This window comes from Salvelinus namaycush, chromosome 15, assembly GCF_016432855.1.
Source record: "Salvelinus namaycush isolate Seneca chromosome 15, SaNama_1.0, whole genome shotgun sequence".
Classification (NCBI taxonomy): Eukaryota; Metazoa; Chordata; class Actinopteri; order Salmoniformes; family Salmonidae; genus Salvelinus; species Salvelinus namaycush.
The window spans coordinates 3209302-3233870 of record NC_052321.1 but is presented as its reverse complement, the minus strand read 5'-3'; the positions used below and the strand labels follow the sequence as shown (position 1 = coordinate 3233870).

Here is a 24569-nt window from a genome sequence, read left to right as displayed (position 1 = left end):
TTCCATCTTCCCCTCTCTTTCCCGCTTCCCCTCCCTCTCTCTTTCCCTCTTCCCCTCCCTCTCTCTTTCCCTCTTCCCCTCCCTCTCTCTTTCCATCTTCCCCTCTCTTTCCAACTTCCCCTCTCTTTCCATCTTCCCCTCTTTCCCCCTCTCTCTCTCTTTCCCTCTTCCCCTCCCTCTCTCTTTCCATCTTCCCCTCTCTTTCCAACTTCCCCTCTTTCCATCTTCCCCTCTTTCCCCCTCTCTCTCTCTTTCCCTCTCCCATCTTCCCCTCTCTTTCCCTCTCCCCCTCCCTCTCTCTTTCCCTCTCCCTCTCCCCCTCCCCCTCCCTCTCTCTTTCCCCCTCCCTCTCTCTTTCCCTCTCCCTCTCTCTTTCCCTCTTCCCCTCCCTTTCCCTCTTCCCCTCCCTCTCCCCCTCTCTATTTCGCTCTCATTCCATCCATCCTTCTACCCTATCCTGTTTCTCACAACAACCACGACAACACTCCTCTCGACACTCCACACACCTTCTGTCAGAATACTAGACATACATTTAAACTTCAACCCACTCATTATCGGAGTCATATATCTAGAGAGATGGGACATTGAGGTTTCTGCATTTTACATAACATGGCTGCCATAGAATGTTGTAGCGTCATCTGCCCCCATTAACATTACATGGAGAATATTTAAACAATGATATGTCACTGAATGTCTAGGATTTAGAACAATATTCAACATTCTAAAAGTTGTCCCAACTCCACATATATGGCTCTGGTCATTTGATAAGATCCCCAACGCTCGGTCTGAACATTAATTGGCATCGCTTGCAGTGCGGTTTTGGAAGTATAAGGGCCTTATCTTTCATATCAGCGAGAAATAATGATCAAAAAACCAAAGGTTAATTTGTTAAACACCTTTATAGGGTTAGTGTGCCCACACGGCCATATCTAACTTTTTTAAACAGGTGTGTTCTAGAAATGTGTTGTCACTGAAAAATACTGTTGCTGCAACTGTGTTAAAATCGGTTTTAAAAAAAGTGTACAGTAAGTAGAGGGATTTATGTTTCTAGAACCGTATCGCAATTGAGAATCGATTCACGTTTAGATGGGGTATTTATTTGGCCGTTTTGGCTGCCAGAGAAAGTCTACCTTTCCCAAAAAACATAGATTAAATTTGCTTTGTGAAGCCTGGAATGATTTTCACGTTGAACTGGCAACTTGTAGTTTTCTCCTCTACAAGGATATAAGTATTTTAAGTTCTGTACTATAAATATATCCTGTTTATCTTGGAAAAGTGGATTGTAATGAATGTAGGGTTCCCTTATTAAAATATGTAGCCTATTGTTTAAAAAAAAAAGACTACCACTGTAATCCTAATGTTGGGGATAATAAAACTAGACTCTTAAATGTCTGCTTTTGATTGACTTATTTAATGTGATATTAATCTTTTGTTATTTGTGTTTTTTTCGGTGCAAATTTCAAGTGACAGCTAGCCTAAATGTATTATGGTATTAACTTTGCCAAATGTTATACCATAACACATTTTGTGTTAATGCATGGTGCAACTTCAAATTATGGGGAGGCCAACTTTGCCTAAGTTAATAACTAGCTAATTGATTGATTTGCGTGTCAGCTGGGGGGTTTGACGATGTTTGTGCCAGGCAGATCGAGAAGCTTGCAGCAGAGCAGGAAGCGACTACAGAGCGGGGACCTGCAATCAACGACGACATCAACAGCACTGCGCTCGGGAATATCTTTCTTCACCATCATGTAGCTTCCAGACAGAACGATTGCAGATATACACTTCTATAATAGCTGGTAAAATAGTGGCTGTGCATTGTGCAACAAAAAAATAAAATTGATGAGGAATCGCAAGCTGGCTGGCTAGGCTAGCTAACTGCTCCAGGAAAAATGAGGGAGGTGAAGGGTTGCGGTATGCGGTCTTCCGTGGGCTTTCTGTCCCAGAGAAGGCTTTTCGGGAACCCGCTGATGAAGGAAGAATTTCAGAGGCTTAGGTTGGCAGGATGCACAAGCCTTTACAAGAAAGATATGCTGGGACATTTCGGGTGTGTAAACGCCATAGAGTTTTCCAACAATGGAGGGGAGTACCTTGTGTCCGGTAAGTTGGTAGCTGTAGATCATCCCTAGTTAGCATAGTTGCTAGCCTAGCGGCTACTGTGTTGTTGACAAATTACAGCTAACTAGCTAAACTTGCACGTCAGCTTGCAAGCTTAGTTGGCTGGTCGAGCCAGCATATGCACATTTGGCTCCCTAGTCATCCATTTCCAAAATGTAAGTTGTCAATTACGAACAAGAAAATAATGAAATGTGCAGGTCATGCTTACATAGGTTAAATTATTTTGGCTAACCAAACCTGTCTAGGTTAGCATGCTATCCAGCTGACAGAACTAGCTAGCTAGCTACACAGTTCTGCATTCCTGCACCTTCCTTTGATATAGGCTGACATTAGGTACCGGTAGCTAACTAGTTATCGTTTTAATAACATTATGCAGTTAGCTAACTATGCAACTTTTCAGTCAGTCTTTTCACTACAGTTTTGGCGTAGAATAGGTAGAGTTTGTATTTAGAAGAGTAATTACTCTGGTGTGTTAAACTGCTGGTGGGCCTTGCAAGCTGAGTAAGCCCTTCAGAACAACTTGGCCTGTGTTTACAATGTCTTGTCTGTCCACCCATCTCTTTCTATCTCTGTTCTCTTTTTGCGCTCTCTCTCTCTGGCTCTTTCTCTCTCCCCCTCTCTTTCTTGCTCTCTCCCCTGCCTCCCCATCTCTCTCCCCCTCTCTTTCTTGCTCTCTCCCCTGCCTCCCCATCTCTCTCCCCCTCTCTTTCTTGCTCTCTCCCCTGCCTCCCCATCTCTCTCCTTCCCTGCCACAGGAGGGGATGATCGCAGGGTGTTACTATGGAACATGGAGAGAGCACTTCATGCCCGCTCAGCCAAGCCTCTCAAACTGAAGGGAGAACACCTCTCCAACATCTTCTGTCTGGCATTTGACAGCACCAACAAGAGGGTGTTCTCTGGGGGTAAGTGAACAGACCATCACCCATTAATCTGTCATTCAATCAGTTTCATTAGTTAGCATAGAGTAGGAATTCAGACACCAGGGTTTTTCCTGGATCTAAATGGGGCTTAGGTGGTGGGAGCGTGGCCAATGGGGCATCGCTGACCGAAAATGTCCGAGGCCCTCCTGTTGGCTGCAGAGGTAGCATATCTAGTTCTAAAGCACATTTCCTGCTCTGTTACACTTTCCCATGACTTATGCTGTCTGAGTGACTGTAACATAACACAATCATCCCGACAATTTACCCCCCCCCCCCCCCAATTAAAAAACAAACAAACATATGCACCCTGAAAAACACACAGGCCGCCCACCCAAGACTTTTCTATGCAGGAAAAACCCTGGACTTGAGTGATTAGATCAAGGTTTTGAGAGACTATCTGTGGGTGGTGGCTACTGGCCGAGTTCCAAATCTGATCTTGTCAACTTCTTTTCACACATGCGAAGGCAGCATTTTAAGGTACCTTGGGATTGGAACACGCCAATGTTAACGTCCTTCCTCTAAAAAAAGGCAGCATTTCTTATCGATTGGGACACAGCCGTTGTCATGTCAAACACCGACCTACACATTGACCTGTTTGCCATAACAATGACATGTGATTTGGCAAGATAGCACAAACAGATCTGGGCCTAGATTAGGTGACTAGTACTTGCTATTGTGGGTTAGTGGTTCATTTGTTCTGTAGAGGGCTAGAGTTACCTGACCTTGGCTGTTTTAAAGCAATAGTTATGTTCCTGAGACCCCCGTTTAGAATTGACAGTTAACACCATATACATTTACATTTAAGTCATTTAGCAGACGCTCTTATCCAGAGCGACTTACAAATTGGTGCATTCACCTTATGATATCCATATACGTAACCAATTCCAAAAAAGCTGTGCATAATAATTTGTATTAACCCCCGTAAAGTTTATATATTTGTTGTGTTATCAGTAATGCTTCTACACCTGCATTGCTTGCTGTTTGGGGTTTTAGGCTGGGTTTCTGTACAGCACTTAGAGATATTAGCTGATGTACGAAGGGCTATATAAAAATAAAATAACAAATAACAAATAATATCACATACTGCAATGATAACCATAACATGCAGTTGTTGACGTCAGTATGTGGTATGTGTACTTACTGGAAAGCATGGCTTATCAATGGTCTCATCTATGGGTTTATGAATGTGTCATGCTGTCTTTCCTGACCTAGTTTTACCCTACTACCTTTTTGAAATTGAGTGTTTCTATCGGGATTTGAGTTGACACGTGCTACCCCCTTTTCCCCCCTTTTTTCCCCCTCATATGTTTGATTTATCTCTCGTTTCAAAGGCAACGATGAACAGGTCATCCTTCATGATGTAGAGCGGTGAGTATATTTATTTATCTTCATCGTCAACTGCATTGTGTACTTATTTACTTACTTAGGCCCGTCACTTCTTCACGAGTATAGGCCATTGTGACGACTCCTCTCCATCGCGGTCTGTTCTGGGTAGTCTTCTCCAGCTCCTTCTATATGGGGCGGCAGGGTTGACTAGTGGTTAGAGCGTTGGACTAGTAACCGAAAGGTTGAAAGATTGAATCCCCGAGCTGACAAGGTAAAAATCTGCCTTTCTGCCCCTGAACAAGGCAGTTAACCCCACTGTTCGTAGGCCGTCATTGTAAATAAGAATTTGTTCATAACTGACTTGCCTAGTTAAATAAAGGAAAAAATATGGCATGCCGGTTTTCCTTGTATCTGCTGCTCCCGCAGATGTTTCCTCTCGTCTGAAATACTCCTCAGCAGGGTTTTGGGCTCAATTATATTTTAGTTTCAGTCAATTTAAGGAAGTACACTGAAATTATTATTCTCTTCAATGCTTTTCAATTAGAAATATTTTGGAATTTGGTTTACTTTATGAATTGAAATGGAATTGACCTCAAACCAGCTCGTTGTGCATTTAGCTGCAGGTTAATTCATGTATTATTCACAATGACATTACAACTTCTCTCTGTCAGCGAGACATTAATACAGACATCTGTACCAATAGCAACTATAGCTTACTACCTAGAATTCCAATACATTTCTTCATTCTAAGTGGAATGTTAGTATGGATATATGGACATTGGAACGTATTCTTTTTAAAATAGCATGTAAAGATGTCTTGTTGCAGAGGTGAGACGTCTTGTTGTTTTGGTTTTATAAAAACAACATTTCAATACAGCTGTATTCTGTTTCCCTCCCAGAGGTGAGACTCTGAACGTGTTCCTCCATGATGATGCGGTGTACGGCCTGTCAGTCAGCCCCGTTAACGACAACGTGTTCGCCAGCTCCTCTGACGACGGACGGGTCCTCATCTGGGACACACGGGAGCCGCCACACGGAGGTACTTAACGTACATGCATATACAGTGCATTCAGAATGTATTCAGACCCCTTCACCTTTTCCACATTTTGTTATATTACAGCCTTATTCTGAAATATATTAAATAAATAAAATGTCCTCATCAATCTACACACAATACCCCATAATGACATCACAATACCCCATAATGACAAAGTGAAAACAGGTTTATAATTACATAAGTATTCAGACCTTTTGCTATGAGACTAAAAATTGAGTTCAGGTGCATCCTGTTTCCATTGATCATCCTTGAGATGTTTCTACAACTTGATTGGAGTCCACTTGTGGTAAATTCAATTGATTGAACATGATTTGGAAAGGCACACACCTGTCTATATAAGGTCCCACAGGTGACAGTGCATGTCAGAGCAAAAACCAAGCTATGAGGTCGAAGGAGTTGTCCGTAGAGCTCCGAGACAGGATTGTGCCGACGCACAGATCTGGAGAGAGAGAGAGATCTGGGGAACATACCAAACAATGTCTGCAACATTGAAGGTCCCCAAGAACACAGTGGCCTCCATCATTCTTAAATGGAAGAAGTTTGGAACCACCAAGACTCTTCCTAGAGCTGACCGCCTGGTCAAACTGAGCAATTGGGGGAGAAGATCCTTGGTCAGGGAGGTGACCAAGAACCCGACGGTCACTCTGACAGAGCTCCAGAGTTCCTCTGTGGAGATGGAAGAACCTTCCAGAAGGACAACCATCTCTGCAGCGCTCCACCAATCAGGCCTTTATGGTAGAGTGGCCAGACGGAAGCCACTCCTCAGTAAAAGGCACATGACAGCCTGCTTGGAGTTTGCCAAAAGGCACCTAAAGATTCTCTGGTCTGATGAAACCAAAATTGAACTCTTTGACCTGAATGCCAAGCGTCACATCTGGCGGAAACCTGGCAAACTCCAAGCGGGTGATTTCGCAAAGGAAAACCCTGGAATGAGTAGGTCTGTCCAAACCTTTGACTGCTTTCTGTATATACATACACGTACATATGCAGTACATATGCAGTACACATGCAGTACATATGCAGTACATATGCAGTACATGCATACCAACTTAATTTACCCTACTACACCATTTTCATGTCGTTACAAATTACTTTCAGATTTACAAATTCATCTCGGCGCAGTGGCGTTATAAACATTTGATGGGGCTGGTTTCCCACGTAAACATGGATGATACCAAGACATGATCTGCACAATGCCTTCAAGGGGATGTGACTCAGTGATTCTGCACACAGAGTGGTATTGCTCAGGCCTTTCCTGTCAAACGGACACACTGACCCACTTCCATAAGAGTACTGTTCATCTCGAAGCAAGACAGTCAGTGGTGTTTTTGAAGATGATCAGGGAACGGTTTCCTGTATGACCCAGATTAACCTTCTCCTGAACTAGAACGCATGTCCTAAAAGGGAGACTCCATTTGAGATAGCTTTTAGTCCAGGAATAGGCTTAATCTGTGTGCGGAAACCAGCGGCAAATTAAAGTAGTCTTAATCTGGGGGTCTGTAAACCCAGGTACTTCCTGGTCACAGATAAAAGTCTGTTCCTGTATTCATTGTCGCTCTTTAACTGGTAGACCTATATCAGGAGACTGATCTCGGTGTATTACAGTATATACAACACAATAGGCTTCCTACCATCAATAAACATTTTATTGGTTGTGCTTCGAGCGGAATCTTACCATACATAATGTCCCCCTCCCCCGTGTTCTAGAGCCCTTACGTCATTGGCTAAATATTTACAACAGCAGACTGTTTTCAAAGTATTACTGTATGTAAAGCTATATATTCAGAGTATTCCTGTATATAAAGCTATGTATTCAGAGTATTCCTGTATATAAAGCTATGTTTTCAGAGTATTCCTGTATATAAAGCTATGTTTTCAGAGTATTCCTGTATATAAAGCTATGTATTCAGAGTATTCCTGTATATATAGCTATGTTTTCAGTGTATTATTGTATATAAAGCTATGTTTTCAGAGTATTACAGTATATGAAACATGCAATAGGCTTCCCCTTGATCAATAACAATGTCATCCGAGTTAAATACTTCCCTGTGTATTTCAGAGCCCTTCTGTCTGGCCAACTACCCATCAGCCTTCCACAGTGTGATGTTCAACCCGGCAGAGCCCCGACTGCTGGCTACAGCCAACTCCAAGGAGGGCGTGGGGCTGTGGGACATACGCAAACCTCGCACGTGAGACAACATGGCCGCCGTTAACTGTCACTCTCAGAAACTTCAGAAACTTCATCCCTCTTAACTCTCAGGCTGTGAAATCCAGCAGATGTCTGACCCAATTTGTCCACCAGAGGGCACTGTTGTTTTATTATTCAGTCATTGCTTCTAGTGTTGCACGGTATACCCGTACCGCAGTAATATCACGGTACCAAAAAGTCATGATACCAACGTTTAAAAAAAACCGTAGTACCGTTTCATATGATACTACCGACTTTTCCAGCCCTGTCGATCTAAAGAACCCGCTAGGACCTGTTATAAAGTGTTTATAAAGTCTGTTGTGTTTATAGATTCAGTTGAATTGAAGCGAAACAGCCACTAGTCTCTTGTATGAGCAGGCCCAATAATATCCACTTCACTTTCATGCTCATATCACGTGTGGCAGCTACTCATGAGCTTCACAAGTAGGGTTCATATAGGCCTCATGTACGCCTAACTATAACAACAATCTAATTGGTTCGTAACGTTGTAGAAGTTGGGAGCAGTGTGTGTGAGAGGTGGTGTGTGTTTGAGGGAGACAGAGGAAGGGAGGGAAGAGTGTCTCTGTGTTAACTGAACAGTATAGAAGGGTTTCATGCAGTGTCCCCCCCCCCCCCCCCCCCCCCTTACTGACACGATGACATGCAGATCATTATACAGGTATATTAACCAATCAGCCATTCTATGCAACATTCTATTTATACACTGCACAGGGTGAAGTTAAAGTCAATGTGCTGTATTGAGTAGAAGTGTAAATTTCAGTGACAGGTTTTTAGTGTCCGTGGCCAACAGGATGTTTTTTGTTTTTTTTACTTTGGTGTCTCGATACTACTCGGTATCGTGATACTTGGCATGGTATCGTTTGGGAAATTTTGTTATCGTGATACTTGGCATGGTATCGTTTGGAATATGTTGGTATCGTGATACTTGGCATGGTATCGCTTGTAAAATGTTGTTATCGTGATACTTGTCATGGTATCGTTTTTGAAATGTTGGTATCGTGATACTTGGCATGGTATCCTTTTTGAAATGTTGGTATCGTGATACTTGGCATGGTATTGTTTGTAAAATGTTGGTATCGTGATACTTGGCATGGTATCGTTTGGGAAATGTTGGTATTGTGATACTTGGCATGGTATCGTTTGGGAAATGTTGATATCGTGATACTTGGCATGGTATTGTTTGTGAAATGTCGGTATCGTGATACTTGACATGGTATCGTTTGTGAAATGTCGGTATCGTGATACTTGACATGGTATCGTTTGTAAAATGTCGGTATCGTGATACCTGGAATGGTATCGTTTGTGAAATGTTGGTATCGTGATACTTGTCATGGTATCGTTTGTAAAATGTTGGTATCGTGATACTTGGCATCGTTTGTGAAATGTTGGCATCGTATCGTTTGGGAAATGTTGGTATCGTGATACTTGGCATGGTATCGTTTGGAAAATGTTGGTATCGTGATACTTGGCATGGTATCGTTTGGAAAATGTTGGTATCGTGATACTTGGCATGGTATCGTTTGGAAAATGTTGGTATCGTGATACTTGGCATGGTATCGTTTGGAAAATGTTGGTATCGTGATACTTGGCATGGTATCGTTTGGGAAATGTTGGTATCGTGATACTTGGCATGGTATCGTTTGGGAAATGTTGGTATCGTGATACTTGGCATGGTATCGTTTGGGAAATGTTGGTATCGTGATACTTGGCATGGTATCGTTTGGGAAATGTTGGTATCGTGATACTTGGCATGGTATCGTTTGTGAAATGTTGGCATCGTGATACTTGGCATGGTATCGTTTGTGAAATGTTGGCATCGTGATACTTGGCATGGTATCGTTTGGGAAATGTTGGCATCGTGATACTTGGCATGGTATCGTTTGGGAAATGTTGGTATCGTGATACTTGGCATGGTATCGTTTGGGAAATTTTGTTATCGTGATACTTGGCATGGCATCGTTTGGAATATGTTGGTATCGTGATACTTGGCATGGTATCGCTTGTAAAATGTTGGTATCGTGATACTTGGCATGGTATCGTTTTTGAAATGTTGGTATCGTGATACTTGGATTGGTATCGTTTTTGAAATGTTGGCATCGTGATACTTGGCATGGTATTGTTTGTAAAATGTTGGTATCGTGATACTTGGCATGGTATCGTTTGTGAAATGTTGGTATCGTGATACTTGGCATGGTATCGTTTGTGAAATGTTGGTATCGTGATACTTGACATGGTATCGTTTGTGAAATGTTGGTATCGTGATACTTGGCATGGTATCGTTTGTGAAATGTTGGTATCGTGATACTTGGCATGGTATCGTTTGTGAAATGTTGGTATTGTGATACTTGGCATGGTATCGTTTGTGAAATGTTGGTATCGTGATACTTGTCATGGTATCGTTTGTGAAATGTTGGTATCGTGACAACACTAATTGCTTCTATTCTGACCATATAACACTGAAACTGCCTCTAAATGTAATCAGACCTGCTAAGTACCTTCCCTTTGTTTTGCTGTTCTTTATCTACGCAGTTTATCAATCACATTTATAAAGCCCTTTTTTACATCGGCAGCTGTCACAAAGTGCTTTAACACACAGTCAGCCGAGACCCCAAAAGAGCCAGACCTTTCCTTTCCAATCCACCTCTCATTTCTCTTTCCTTGTCTCTCCATCTCTCTCTCTCTCTCCGTCTCTCCCAGTTCTCTGCTGCGGTATGGCGGCAGCATGTCCCTCCAGAGTGCCATGTCGGTGCGTTTTAACAGCGCAGGGACCCAGCTCCTGGCACTGCGTCGCAGGCTACCCCCGGTCCTCTACGAGCTGCACTCTCGCCTACCCAGCTTCCAGTTCGACAACCAGGGTTACTTCAACTCCTGTACCATGAAGAGCTGCTGCTTCGCAGGGGATGAGGACCAGGTGAGGTAGACCCTGTCGTTCGTGTAAAAAGCCCAGGAAGGTGGCGGTTTCTGAGATACTGGATCCGGGCGTGCCTGGCGCCGACGGTCATACCACGCACAAAGTTGCTTAGCTCACTTGTTTTGCCCATTCTAATATTTTATATAGCAAGCCACATGACTCTCTGTCTGTAGGAAGGGGATGGTGTACCTAATATTTAGGCCGGTGAGCCGCATGTGTATATACACTACATGACCAAAAGTATGTGGACACCTACTCGTCGAACATCTCATAACAAAATCATGGGCATTAATATTGAGTTGTTCCCCCCCCTTTGCTGCTATAACAGCCTCCACTCTTCTGGGAAAGCTTTCCACTAGATGTTGGAACATTGCTGCAGGGGACTTGTTCTGAGTCCATGTCGATGCTTAAATCACATCAGAAGAGCCTAGAATTGTGTGAATCATCTTTAATTGTGCGTTGTAAGAGAGGGGAATGTGCTGGTCTAGAATTGTGTGAATCATCTTTAATTGTGCGTTGTAAGAGAGGGGAATGTGCTGGTCTAGAATTGTGTGAATCATCTTTAATTGTGCGTTGTAAGAGAGGGGAATGTGCTGGTCTAGAATTGTGTGAATCATCTTTAATTGTGCGTTGTAAGAGAGGGGAATGTGCTGGTCTAGAATTGTGTGAATCATCTTTAATTGTGCGTTGTAAGAGAGGGGAATGTGCTGGTCTAGAATTGTGTGAATCATCTTTAATTGTGCGTTGTAAGAGAGGGGAATGTGCTGGTCTAGAATTGTGTGAATCATCTTTAATTGTGCGTTGTAAGAGAGGGGAATGTGCTGGTCTAGCCAGGTTTTTGCTGCTGCGTATGTCATGACAGAGTTAACGAAACAAACGCCCACCCGATTTGATACAAATAATCATGATACATTTCAGCCAGGTAAGCCTACTTTGCAGTTAACATTTAATTGAGAAAGTTTTTTTGGGGGGGGGGGGTTCTTTGTCTACCCAGAAGACAGTTCTCATTATCGACGGTAATGGTAGACACATTCCCGCACCATAAAGACATACAGGGGAAATATTGGCAGATGTTTGTCTTTTTTTTTTTAAGGCAATTGTGGCTAACTAGGGATGGGATCATGTGGATTTGATTGGATATTAGCCGGGAGCTTGAGGTGTCTCTGTACATTGTGAGATTTCTTTGACAATTTGTGTTGGAACTCGTTTCAGAATTTATTGTCGAGTTACTCATATTTATGCTGTGAGCTACTCAACCTGTTGGAGACCTCTACCCTAGTGAGACAGAGAAGATGTTGGGTTATTTTTCTCTTCTGGCTTGGTTTGACTCCTAGTTGGCTGGCACCAGACGGCAAACATATTTCTGCTCAGTGTGTTTTGTACAAGTTACACCACGTCTCAAGTTCTATCTTCCCTCAGAGAAGAGATTTTTAAATCTCTACTGTACTGAACTTGCTGCTTGTTTTACACTGAGATTCGAGTCCAGACGCTTTATGAATAGGCGGAGTGCTGATCTAGGATCAGGTCCCGTCTGTCCATCTAATCTGATGATGATCTAAAAGATGAAACTAAACTGATCTTAGATCAGCGCCATTGGAGACAATTTAACGCTTGATCCTAAAATGTGGTCGGCGGCGCCGGTATAGATGGTGTGACGCGATTGTGGAGACTACGGAGGCACGGAGAGGCCAAATATGAGCTCCGCGTCGCCCTGCGCCTCTCAAATGTGGTAAGAATGCGGAGGGATCCGAATAGCGCCACATTGACATGATTGGTTGATGATAGCTGGGGGCGGGTCCTCTATAAACACAAACTCACTTCCTTGACAACAGCTCTGCGCTGCACCCCCGAAGAGCAAGACGTATTAATATGCCCTGTCTTCTGCAGAGGCCGTATCACCGTAAATGCTTTATGAATATAGGCCCTTGACTGAAAAAGGCCTGGGCCTGATGTTTCTGTTGTCCCGTCTGTCTGGTTCTGTTGTCCCGTCTGTCTGGTTCTGTTGTCTGTCTGGTTCTGTTGTCTGTCTGGTTCTGTTGTCTGTCTGGTTCTGTTGTCTGTCTGGTTCTGTTGTCCCGTCTGTCTGGTTCTGTTGTCCCGTCTGTCTGGTTCTGTTGTCCCGTCTGTCTGGTTCTGTTGTCCCGTCTGTCTGTGGGTTCTGTTGTCCGGTCTGTCTGTGGGTTCTGTTGTCCGGTCTGTCTGTGGGTTCTGTTGTCCGGTCTGTCTGTGGGTTCTGTTGTCCGGTCTGTCTGTGGGTTCTGTTGTCCGGTCTGTCTGTGGGTTCTGTTGTCCGGTCTGTCTGTGGGTTCTGTTGTCCGGTCTGTCTGTGGGTTCTGTTGTCCGGTCTGTCTGTGGGTTCTGTTGTCCGGTCTGTCTGTGGGTTCTGTTGTCCGGTCTGTCTGTGGGTTCTGTTGTCCGGTCTGTCTGTGGGTTCTGTTGTCCGGTCTGTCTGTGGGTTCTGTTGTCCGGTCTGTCTGTGGGTTCTGTTGTCCGGTCTGTCTGTGGGTTCTGTTGTCCGGTCTGTCTGTGGGTTCTGTTGTCCGGTCTGTCTGTGGGTTCTGTTGTCCCGTCTGTCTGTGGGTTCTGTTGTCCCGTCTGTCTGTGGGTTCTGTTGTCCCGTCTGTCTGTGGGTTCTGTTGTCCCGTCTGTCTATATCAGCGTCCCAAATGGAACCCTATTCCCTATATAGTGAACCATTTTTTTGAAGAGCCCTTAGGGGGTAGGGAGCCATCTGGGATGCTTCCTGTGTCTCTACTGAAATGGAATAATCACATATTTCTTTAAGGAATCCAAAGGTCGATGTTCCCTTGACTCTCTAGACAGTTTTGGTGATTTATTGTGTGGTATCAACTTCTCTTTTTTAGAGAAACTAGACAGTTTTGGTGATTTATTGTGTGGTATCAACTTCTCTTTTTTAGAGAAACTAGACAGTTTTGGTGATTTATTGTGTGGTATCAACTTCTCTTTTTTAGAGAAACTAGACAGTTTTGGTGATTTATTGTGTGGTATCAACTTCTCTTTTTTAGAGAAACTAGACAGTTTTGGTGATTTATTGTGTGGTATCAACTTCTCTTTTTTAGAGAAACTAGACAGTTTTGGTGATTTATTGTGTGGTGTCAACTTCTCTTTTTTAGAGAAACTAGACAGTTTTGGTGATTTATTGTGTGGTATCAACTTCTCTTTTTTAGAGAAACTAGACAGTTTTGGTGATTTATTGTGTGGTATCAACTTCTCTTTTTTATCAAGATGGGGCAGAGAATATTACCGGATAGTTGTTTGGAACAACATGATAATGTGTTTATTCAGAGGACTTTAACTATTATCCTCTGTCCCCAATGGACCCTATTCCCTATGTAGTGTACTACTTTATTCCCTACACAGGGAATAGGGCTCTGGTCTAAAGTAGTGCACTATATAGGGAATAGGGCTCTGGTCTAAAGTAGTGCACTACACAGGAAATAGGGCTCTGGTCTAAAGTAGTATACTATGTAGGGAATAGGGCCCTGGTCTAAAGTAGTGTACTATATAGGGAATAGGGCCCTGGTCTCAAGTAGTATACTATGTAGGGAATAGGGCCCTGGTCTAAAGTAGTGTACTATATAGGGAATAGGGCTCTGGTCTAAAGTAGTGCACTATATAGGGCTCTGGTCTAAAGTAGTGCACTATATAGGGCTCTGGTTTAAAGTAGTGCACTATATAGGGCTCTGGTCTAAAGTAGTGCACTATATAGGGCTCTGGTCTAAAGTAGTGCACTATATAGGGAATAGGGTGCCATTTGGGACTCAGACTGATTATTATGGTAGATGCCTCTATGTTAATCTCTGTCTTTTTCCTCCAGTACATCCTGTCTGGATCGGATGACTTCAACCTGTATATGTGGAGAATCCCAAAGGATCCTGAAGCAGGTAAGTGGGTGTGTTTCTTATCGGTGTGTCCATCTGTGTCCATACGATTATAATCTCTCTCTCTTATTCCGCCCTGCTCCCCTCCAGGAGGCCCGGGTCGCGTGGTGAACGGAGCGTCCATGGTCCTAAAAGGTCACCGTTCCATCGTGAACCAGGTCCGGTTCAACCCCAGCACCTATATGATCTGCTCCTCCGGGGTCGAGAAGGTCATCAAGGTACGTTAGTGGTGATGTCGTCATCAGTGACCTCACCATTACGTCATCGTTGTGTCATGATTTAGTTTTTCATCTCGCCATGGTTAAATTTTCAAATTTTCATTTGACATTGAGTTTTTTTTTTTCACTTTATTTACATAATTTCTAACAGTTAAAGTGTGGGTGTGACTTAGTTATTTGTAAAATGACTTGGTACATGATTGATTCATGTCGTTACAACATCATGTCAATACATTGCATCACAATTGAATTTCCTCTCAGCTCAATTGTCTTGGAACTTTTTAAAGGGACGGTAGCATGAGTTTTACCCAAAGTAACAGCGTAGTGGAGTCATAGACATAGTCATTTAGTTGTAGTTGGTTACCTATAACTCAACAAAAATAGTTATGTTTTGAAATATTTATTAACTTATTTTAACTATATAGAATGCACTATTTCTCAACGTCATGTGGAGATTCTGGTTCATCTTAGCCAGCCATGAGCTACAATCCACCAATCACAAGGAGATGTGACGTAAACAACCAATCAGATTTCCCTCATGATCCTGCTCGGCTGTTCCAGGCAGCTCGGACTTCTCCTGCACCAGAAGGCTTGCCCCTGCCTCAAAAGGAAAGTGGAAGATAATTCCTGCCTGCTCTAATATTTTAGTACCGTGTCTGTTTTTCTTATCCATGTTTTGTCAACTTTTTGACCTGTTCTCTGAAGTAGGGAACCAGGGATTTTCAACCGTGGCTTAGTGCTGCTGTTGTGACGATTTCCATCTGCCTGGAGCTTTTCCCCGATCACCACAGGAATCTATCTTCTTCAGATTTACCTCTCGATTGTGTTAGCTATCCTCACTGACTCTTCCTTGGCTGGTAAAATGGCCTCTCCCTCTGAACCGCCTCCCTCCTTGGCTCTTCTTTGGTTGCAAACTCATCCACTTTACCATTGGATGGGCATCAGCTGTTCATCTGTAAGTCTCCGCTCTCTTTTTGATTTTTTTTTCTGCTGGATTTGTTTTAGTAGTTCTGTGGGTTCCTGCTTGTGCTCGTTGGTCTCGTTGTTGTTATTTGTCATTACTACTTAGCTTTGTCAACTGTGGTGGTTGGCTAGCGAGGCTAGTTTGCTGGATGGCTTTAGGTAATTCGAAAAGGTTGGTTTACTTTAATGTGGCTCAATTTGCTATTGAAGCTGTTCATTAGCTAGTTGTACAACTGAATGCATTCAACTGAAATGTCTTCCGCATTTAACCAAAACAAATGTATTTATAAAGCCCTTCTTACATCAGCTGATATCTCAGTGCTATACAGGAACCCAGCCTAAAACCCCAAAACAGGAAGCAATGCAGGTGTAGAAGTAACCGAACCCCCTCAGAGAGGTGCGGAGGGCTGCCATAATCGACATCCACGTCTTCGCCACCCGGGGAACAGTGGGTTAACTGCCTTGCTGGGGGCGGAACGACAGGTTTCTACCTTGTCAGCTCGAGGATTCGAACCAGCAACCTTTCGGTTACTGGCCCAATGCTCTAACCCTAGGCTACTTGCCGCCCACAGCTAGGTGTCGGTAACCTACTGACTCTGCAGTGCTACAGGCTGGTAGGGCTAACGTTAGCAGGCTAGTTGGATAGCAACCTTTCGGTTACTGGCCCAATGCTCTAACCCTAGGCTACTTGCCGCCCACAGCTAGGTGTCGGTAACCTACTGACTCTGCAGTGCTACAGGCTGGTAGGGCTAACGTTAGCAGGCTAGTTGGATAGCAACCTTTCGGTTACTGGCCCAATGCTCTAATCCTAGGCTACTTGCCGCCCACAGCTAGGTGTCGGTAACCTACTGACTCTGCAGTGCTACAGGCTGGTAGGGCTAACGTTAGCAGGCTATTTGGATAGCAACCTTTCGGTTACTGGCCCAATGCTCTAACCCTAGGCTACTTGGCCGCCCACAGCTAGGTGTCGGTAACCTACTGACTCTGCAGTGCTACTGGCTGGTAGGGCTAACGTTAGCAGGCTAGTTGGATAGCAACCTTTCGGTTACTGGCCCAATGCTCTAACCCTAGGCTACTTGCCGCCCACAGCTAGGTGTCGGTAACCTACTGACTCTGCAGTGCTACAGGCTGGTAGGGCTAACGTTAGCAGGCTAGTTGGATAGCAACCTTTCGGTTACTGGCACAATGCTCTAACCCTAGGCTACTTGGCCGCCCACAGCTAGGTGTCGGTAACCTACTGACTCTGCAGTGCTACAGGCTGGTAGGGCTAACGTTAGCAGGCTAGTTGGATAGCAACCTTTCGGTTACTGGCCCAATGCTCTAATCCTAGGCTACTTGCCGCCCACAGCTAGGTGTCGGTAACCTACTGACTCTGCAGTGCTACAGGCTGGTAGGGCTAACGTTAGCAGGCTATTTGGATAGCAACCTTTCGGTTACTGGCCCAATGCTCTAACCCTAGGCTACTTGGCCGCCCACAGCTAGGTGTCGGTAACCTACTGACTCTGCAGTGCTACAGGCTGGTAGGGCTAACGTTAGCAGGCTAGTTGGATAGCAACCTTTCGGTTACTGGCCCAATGCTCTAACCCTAGGCTACTTGCCGCCCACAGCTAGGTGTCGGTAACCTACTGACTCTGCAGTGCTACAGGCTGGTAGGGCTAACGTTAGCAGGCTAGTTGGATAGCAACCTTTCGGTTACTGGCCCAATGCTCTAACCCTAGGCTACTTGCCGCCCACAGCTAGGTGTCGGTAACCTACTGACTCTGCAGTGCTACAGGCTGGTAGTGCTAACGTTAGCAGGCTAGTTGGATAGCAACCTTTCGGTTACTGGCCCAATGCTCTAACCCTAGGCTACTTGGCCGCCCACAGCTAGGTGTCGGTAACCTACTGACTCTGCAGTGCTACAGGCTGGTAGGGCTAACGTTAGCAGGCTAGTTGGATAGCAACCTTTCGGTTACTGGCCCAATGCTCTAACCCTAGGCTACTTGCCGCCCACAGCTAGGTGTCGGTAACCTACTGACTCTGCAGTGCTACAGGCTGGTAGGGCAAACGTTAGCAGGCTAGTTGGATAGCAACCTTGCAAGCTTATTTGCAAATTCAGTGTTTTCTTGTAAATGCGCAGAAAATGTAATTGAAACCAGTAGTCATGAGTGCATAAGATTTGGTTTAATTTCAAGTTATACGCTTGAAGATATTTATGTCGGAGTTTACATTGTAGGGCAAGCCTGCCCAACCCTCTTCCTGGAGATCTACCGTCCTGTAGGTTATCAGTCCAACCCTCTTCCTGGAGATCTACCGTCCTGTAGGTTTTCAGTCCAACCCTCTTCCTGGAGATCTACTGTCCTGTGGGTTTTCAGTCCAACCCTCTTCCTGGAGATCTACCGTCCTGTAGGTTATCAGTCCAACCCTCTTCCTGGAGATCTACTGTCCTGTAGGTTATCAGTCCAACCCTCTTCCTGGAGATCTACTGTCCTGTAGGTTATCAGTCCAACCCTCTTCCTGGAGATCTACTGTCCTGTAGGTTATCAGTCCAACCCTCTTCCTGGAGATCTACCGTCCTGTAGGTTATCAGTCCAACCCTCTTCCTGGAGATCTACCGTCCTGTAGGTTTTCAGTCCAACCCTCTTCCTGGAGATCTACTGTCCTGTAGGTTATCAGTCCAACCCTCTTCCTGGAGATCTACCGTCCTGTAGGTTATCAGTCCAACCCTCTTCCTGGAAATCTACTGTCCTGTAGGTTTACAGTCCAACCCTCTTCCTGGAGATCTACTGTCCTGTAGGTTTTCAGTCCAACCCTCTTCCTGGAGATCTACCGTCCTGTAGGTTATCAGTCCAACCCTCTTCCTGGAGATCTACCGTCCTGTAGATCATTTTGCGGCATGACTTCGGTATTCCGATCGATTTTATGTTAGAACTCGATAAAATTGAAAAGTGAGTTTTGATAAACCAATAGAAACTCATATGTTACATGTGGTTATGTTAAATACACAAACTAAACTTCTAGTTAAGGCAACAAAGTGGGTGCTCATTCAAAGTGTCATCAGAATATCTGGTGATCGTCTGGCATGAATGAATGAGCTGTTTTTACTCAAACCTCCTGAAAGGTAAAGCCAGCCACATTCTTCTCTAGGTGATTCCCCCACCCTGTATGAGTCTCTGTCCCTTATGAATCAGAGGGCTCTAGATGATTCCCCACCCTGTATGAGTCTCTGTCCCTTATGAATCAGAGGGCTCTAGATGATTCCCCACCCTGTATGAGTCTCTGTCCCTTATGAATCAGAGGGCTCTAGATGATTCCCCACCCTGTATGAGTCTCTGTCCCTTATGAATCAGAGGGCTCTAGATGATTCCCCCACCCTGTATGAGTCTCTGTCCCTTATGAATCAGAGGGCTCTAGATGATTCCCCCACCCTGTATGAGTCTCTGTCCCTTATGAATCAGAGGGCTCTAGGTGATTCCCCCACCCTGTATGAGTCTCTGTCCCTTATGAATCAGAGGGCTCTAGGTGATTCCCCCACCCTGTATGAGTCTCTGTCCCTTATGAATCAGAGGGCTCTAGGTGATTCCCCCACCCTGTATGAGTCTCTGTCCCTTATGAATCAGAGGGCTCTAGGTGATTCCCCCACCCTGTATGAGTCTCTGTCCCTTATGAATCAGAGGGCTCTAGGTGATTCCCCCACCCTGTATGAGTCTCTGTCCCTTATGAATCAGAGGGCTCTAGGTGATTCCCCCACCCTGTATGAGTCTATGTCCCTTATGAATCAGAGGGCTCTAGGTGATTCCCCCACCCTGTATGAGTCTCTGTCCCTTATGAATCAGAGGGCTCTAGGTGATTCCCCACCCTGTATGAGTCTCTGTCCCTTATGAAGGCTCTAGGTGATTCCCCCACCCTGTGAGTCTCTGTCCCTTATGAATCAGAGGGCTCTAGGTGATTCCCCCACCCTGTATGAGTCTCTGTCCCTTATGAATCAGAGGGCTCTAGATGATTCCCCACCCTGTATGAGTCTCTGTCCCTTATGAATCAGAGGGCTCTAGGTGATTCCCCCACCCTGTATGAGTCTCTGTCCCTTATGAATCAGAGGGCTCTAGGTGATTCCCCCACCCTGTATGAGTCTCTGTCCCTTATGAATCAGAGGGCTCTAGATGATTCCCCACCCTGTATGTGTCTCTGTCCCTTATGAATCAGAGGGCTCTAGGTGATTCCCCCACCCTGTATGAGTCTCTGTCCCTTATGAATCAGAGGGCTCTAGGTGATTCCCCCACCCTGTATGGGTCTCTGTCCCTTATGAAGGCTCTAGGTGATTCCCCCACCCTGTATGTGTCTCTGTCCCTTATGAATCAGAGGGCTCTAGGTGATTCCCCCACCCTGTATGGGTCTCTGTCCCTTATGAAGGCTCTAGGTGATTCCCCCACCCTGTATGTGTCTCTGTCCCTTATGAATCAGAGGGCTCTAGATGATTCCCCACCCTGTATGAGTCTCTGTCCCTTATGAATCAGAGGGCTCTAGATGATTCCCCCACCCTGTATGAGTCTCTGTCCCTTATGAATCAGAGGGCTCTAGGTGATTCCCCCACCCTGTATGAGTCTCTGTCCCTTATGAATCAGAGGGCTCTAGGTGATTCCCCCACCCTGTATGAGTCTCTGTCCCTTATGAATCAGAGGGCTCTAGATGATTCCCCCACCCTGTATGAGTCTCTGTCCCTTATGAATCAGAGGGCTCTAGGTGATTCCCCCACCCTGTATGAGTCTCTGTCCCTTATGAATCAGAGGGCTCTAGATGATTCCCCCACCCTGTATGAGTCTCTGTCCCTTATGAATCAGAGGGCTCTAGGTGATTCCCCCACCCTGTATGAGTCTCTGTCCCTTATGAATCAGAGGGCTCTAGATGATTCCCCACCCTGTATGAGTCTCTGTCCCTTATGAATCAGAGGGCTCTAGATGATTCCCCACCCTGTATGAGTCTCTGTCCCTTATGAATCAGAGGGCTCTAGATGATTCCCCACCCTGTATGAGTCTCTGTCCCTTATGAATCAGAGGGCTCTAGATGATTCCCCACCCTGTATGAGTCTCTGTCCCTTATGAATCAGAGGGCTCTAGATGATTCCCCACCCTGTATGAGTCTCTGTCCCTTATGAATCAGAGGGCTCTAGATGATTCCCCACCCTGTATGAGTCTCTGTCCCTTATGAATCAGAGGGCTCTAGGTGATTCCCCCACCCTGTATGAGTCTCTGTCCCTTATGAATCAGAGGGCTCTAGGTGAGACAACTCAGTCTCTTCACCACTATCCACTGTCTGTCTCTGCCACTCTCCAGCCCAGACAAACGTAGTGGCCTGAGCTTGTGAAAGGATATAGTGTTAATTCCTCATAACCTCCGCTCCGCCAGGTGTTCCCAAGGCTGCTGTTGGTACATCGTCTTCTTCAACATACCAGAGGTGTGAGAGCTGGTACATGCCCAACCAGGTGTTCAATCTAAACTGTAACCCTCCTCTCCTGTCCTTCTCCTCTCCCCCTGAAACCTCTCCGTTCCCCCAGGCCTGGAGCCCCTACCAGCAGCCGGAGTGTCTGGGCGACCTGGATGGTTTTGTGGAGGATAAGTCCAGGAGTCTGTACAGCCATGAGGAGTACATCAACTTGGTCCTGAACAGCGGTAGCGGCCTGAGCCACGACTACGTCTCACAGGTAACATCGGTTCACATCCCAAATGACCCCCTATTCCATATATAGTGCACTACTTTTCCATATATAGTGCACTACTTTTCCATATATAGTGCACTACCTTTCCATATATAGTGCACTACTTTTCCATATATAGTGCACTACTTTTCCATATATAGTGCACTACCTTTCCATATATAGTGCACTACCTTTCCATATATAGTGCACTACCTTTCCATATATAGTGCACTACCTTTCCATATATAGTGCACTACTTTTCCATATATAGTGCACTACCTTTCCATATATAGTGCACTACCTTTCCATATATAGTGCACTACCTTTCCATATATAGTGCACTACTTTTCCATATATAGTGCACTACTTTTCCATATATAGTGCACTACTTTTCTGTATATAACACCCCCCCTACACACACACACACACACACACTTTGTGGGGATTGATTAAGAACTGTTGCCTGTCATCTCAGTCCATCCAGGAGGATCCTCGTATGATGGCGTTCTTTGACTCTCTGGTGCGTCGGGAGATCGAGGGCTGGAGTTCGGACTCAGACAGTGACCTGAGTGAGGGGGCCATCCTGCAGCTCCACGCCAGGGGACGACGCTCCACACGGGCTATAAGAGACGGCGCCGGGGTCCTGGTTGGGAGTGGAGTCGCCACGCCTCTACCGCCCGCTGCTGCTGCTACCGCCGACTCAGACCACTCCTCTTCGTCCTCATTAGCTGCCCCCGAGGCCTCGGGGGCGGAGCATCCTGAAGGGGTGGAGCCACCGCAGCCGAGGAGGCGTGGCAGCAGATATCAGCAGTCTGTGTTCTTATTGGACCTGGTGGGAGAGGACTCTGACTCCAGTGGGTTCTGGCCGGACCCCATGCCTCGGCCTCGCTCTCCCAGCCCCCGAGACAACTCCACCCTCTCCAGCCCCACCTCCTCCCCCGCCGGCGCCTCCTCTAGCTCCTCCTCTTCCACCTCCTCCACCAGCTCTGAGGACGAGGAGCAGAGGAGAGCCAGTAGGAGACAACGTACTGCAGCCCGGTGGCGACGCATGCACTTCCCCCGCCTGTCCAGTGGGGGGCGCCCCGAGTCCGCCCAGGCCTTGTACCCCGGGGGGGTCGACTCCTGCTCCTACCCCAAGATCTCAATCGACGAGGCCTCATCCTCCTCCGCATCCTCCACGGAGCTTCAGCAGGACCAGGACTCGGTCCAGATTGGACCCCACAGGAGTGGCTCTAAAACTGGGAGACGCAAGTCGCACACCCGCCCTGGTTCTAGTCCTGCAGTGTCCCTGGACAGCCAGGACGACCGAGCGGAGCAGGAGGGGCTCCTCATCGCCTCCCTTCTGTCTCAAGACGCCCTGCAGCAGAGGAACGAGTCCCGGGCAGGGAGGGGTGGAGAGAGGAGGGCTGCTTTAGAGAGAATGGCCGAGGGCTTAGATAGTCCTGAAGAGGCCGACGAGTCGGATCATAGTCGCTGGATCTCCCCTAGTTCCAGACACCACAGCCCTGGGCTGAACGGGCTGCAGCACCTTGACATGACTGAGGTGCCAGTAGGCTGTAGGGGTCGTCTGGCTCCAGACCTATTTGAATCCTCAGACTCAGAGGGAGAGAGAGACACCTTAGAGTTGAAATCAGCAGGCACTAGGACCCTGGTGGAGGAGGGGGAGGAGGGGGGCTCATCGTCTCAGAGAGGCCCAGCCCAGGGTGCGCTGAAACGGACTCACCTGGGGTCAAGAGGTCAAGGGTCAGGGGAGGGGTCAGGGGGGTCAGAGACCTCAGAGAAGAAGTTCAAGACATGATGATTACACCTGAGGTGCCAGGTGATCATTTGGTTTAGGACCAGTTACATCTGAAATGACACCCTGTTCCCTACGGTGTACTACTTTAGGGCTACAGTAACCCGTAGACTTTAGGGCTACAGTAACCCGTAGACTTTAGGGCTACAGTAACCCGTAGACTTTAGGGCTACAGTAACCCGTAGACTTTAGGGCTACAGTAACGCGTAGACTTTAGGGCTACAGTAACGCGTAGACTTTAGGGCTACAGTAACCCGTAGACTTTAGGGCTACAGTAACCCGTAGACTTTAGGGCTACAGTAACCCGTAGACTTTAGGGCTACAGTAACCCGTAGACTTTAGGGCTACAGTAACCCGTAGACTTTAGGGCTACAGTAACCCGTAGACTTTAGGGATAGGGTGTCATTTCAGAAGCCTTAGACACAATTTAAGGTGGCTTTTCTATGGGTTTTTACAATCCAGTTTCTTGGTTTGGCGTCACTCTAAAAAGGGTGTCGCAATTTTGAGACATTGGGCGAGTTTGTTTTTGCGTGGTCCAGGTGGGCGGAGTTAGCACTTTTTTTTAGACCATTCCATTGGTCCTTAAGTGAAATCTCCACCCACCGCCCATTGGGACAAGTATTCTTTTGTGAGCAAAACACAGTGACATCATCACTTCTGTGGTCAAACCACAAAGAGGACATAATATACTAACATATAAATAATCATATTGACAGTAATGGTATTGTTAATTCATTTGCTAGTCATTTAGTCTTAAGGCAGAAATGTTGTGGTTTTTTTATGTTAATGTTTTGAAACAAATACATTGAGTTTTCATTTTAAGAGAACACTCCTTGGGGGGGGGGGGGCTCAAAATCAGGACTAACGCTTTGACGGTGTATTTCAATTGGAGTTAATGAGACTAGATTAATTTAGATTTTTTTTCAGTGGGATTCTCTGCTTAGCTTGGTGAAGTTTCTGCGTTTCCATGGCAATCTGGTGCATCCAGCCCAACCAGCTGTTTTGAGTTGTGCATTTAAAAGAAGATATTATTATTTCAGTGTTAAAAGGAATTGATTTGCTCTTGTCTCCTCTCCTTCCTGTTACCAGCAGCAGCAAATGTATTTTTTTGTTGTTGCTTTCTTCAATTAAAGAATCATTCGTTATCAATGATTTCACTGCCATTTCTGAGCCTCTATTCGTTGTAAGGAATGTTTTATCCATTTTACAATAATAATTAGGGGTGTTCACCATACCCACAGTCAGGTACGTATTAAGGTTTTTGGGGTCACCGTTCGCTTCGGTTTCGGTACAGCGGGAAAATGTAAAAGTAACCCAGCAATAGATCACGAGCCTTATAATATAGGGCCCTATTAAATCTGTTTTCTCTTTTTGACTAATTCCGTTTTCTGAATTGAGTTTTTCCTGGTTTCAGTTTTTTCCGTTTTGCAGGTTTTCACTCAAAATCCCATTTAGAGTTTCTTTATTTTTAATAGAAGC

The 24569-nt window shown here is 45.6% G+C and overlaps 1 protein-coding gene across 1 annotated transcript; it reads left to right on the top strand.

Annotated features, from left to right (window-relative positions):
- The first annotated feature begins 1665 nt into the window (after positions 1 to 1665).
- On the top strand, positions 1666 to 24253 carry dcaf5 (ddb1 and cul4 associated factor 5). The gene is made up of 10 exons (XM_039009196.1): positions 1666 to 2100; positions 2874 to 3020; positions 4370 to 4406; positions 5264 to 5403; positions 7481 to 7610; positions 10328 to 10541; positions 14380 to 14446; positions 14534 to 14661; positions 21155 to 21301; positions 21771 to 24253. Exons 1-10 carry the CDS (start codon positions 1893 to 1895, stop codon positions 23091 to 23093), a joined length of 2541 nt encoding a protein of 846 aa, XP_038865124.1. The 5' UTR covers positions 1666 to 1892; the 3' UTR covers positions 23094 to 24253.
- The last annotated feature ends 316 nt before the right edge of the window (positions 24254 to 24569 follow it).

Excerpts from the sequence above, each read along its gene's own strand:
- dcaf5 (XM_039009196.1), top strand. The coding sequence starts at position 1,893 with ATGAGGGAGGTGAAGGGTTGCGGTATGCGGTCTTCCGTGGGCTTTCTG. Across the intron at positions 14,447-14,533 it reads CCCAAAGGATCCTGAAGCAG|GAGGCCCGGGTCGCGTGGTG; the intron begins GTAAGTGGGTGT and ends GCTCCCCTCCAG. Across the intron at positions 21,302-21,770 it reads GCCACGACTACGTCTCACAG|TCCATCCAGGAGGATCCTCG; the intron begins GTAACATCGGTT and ends CTGTCATCTCAG.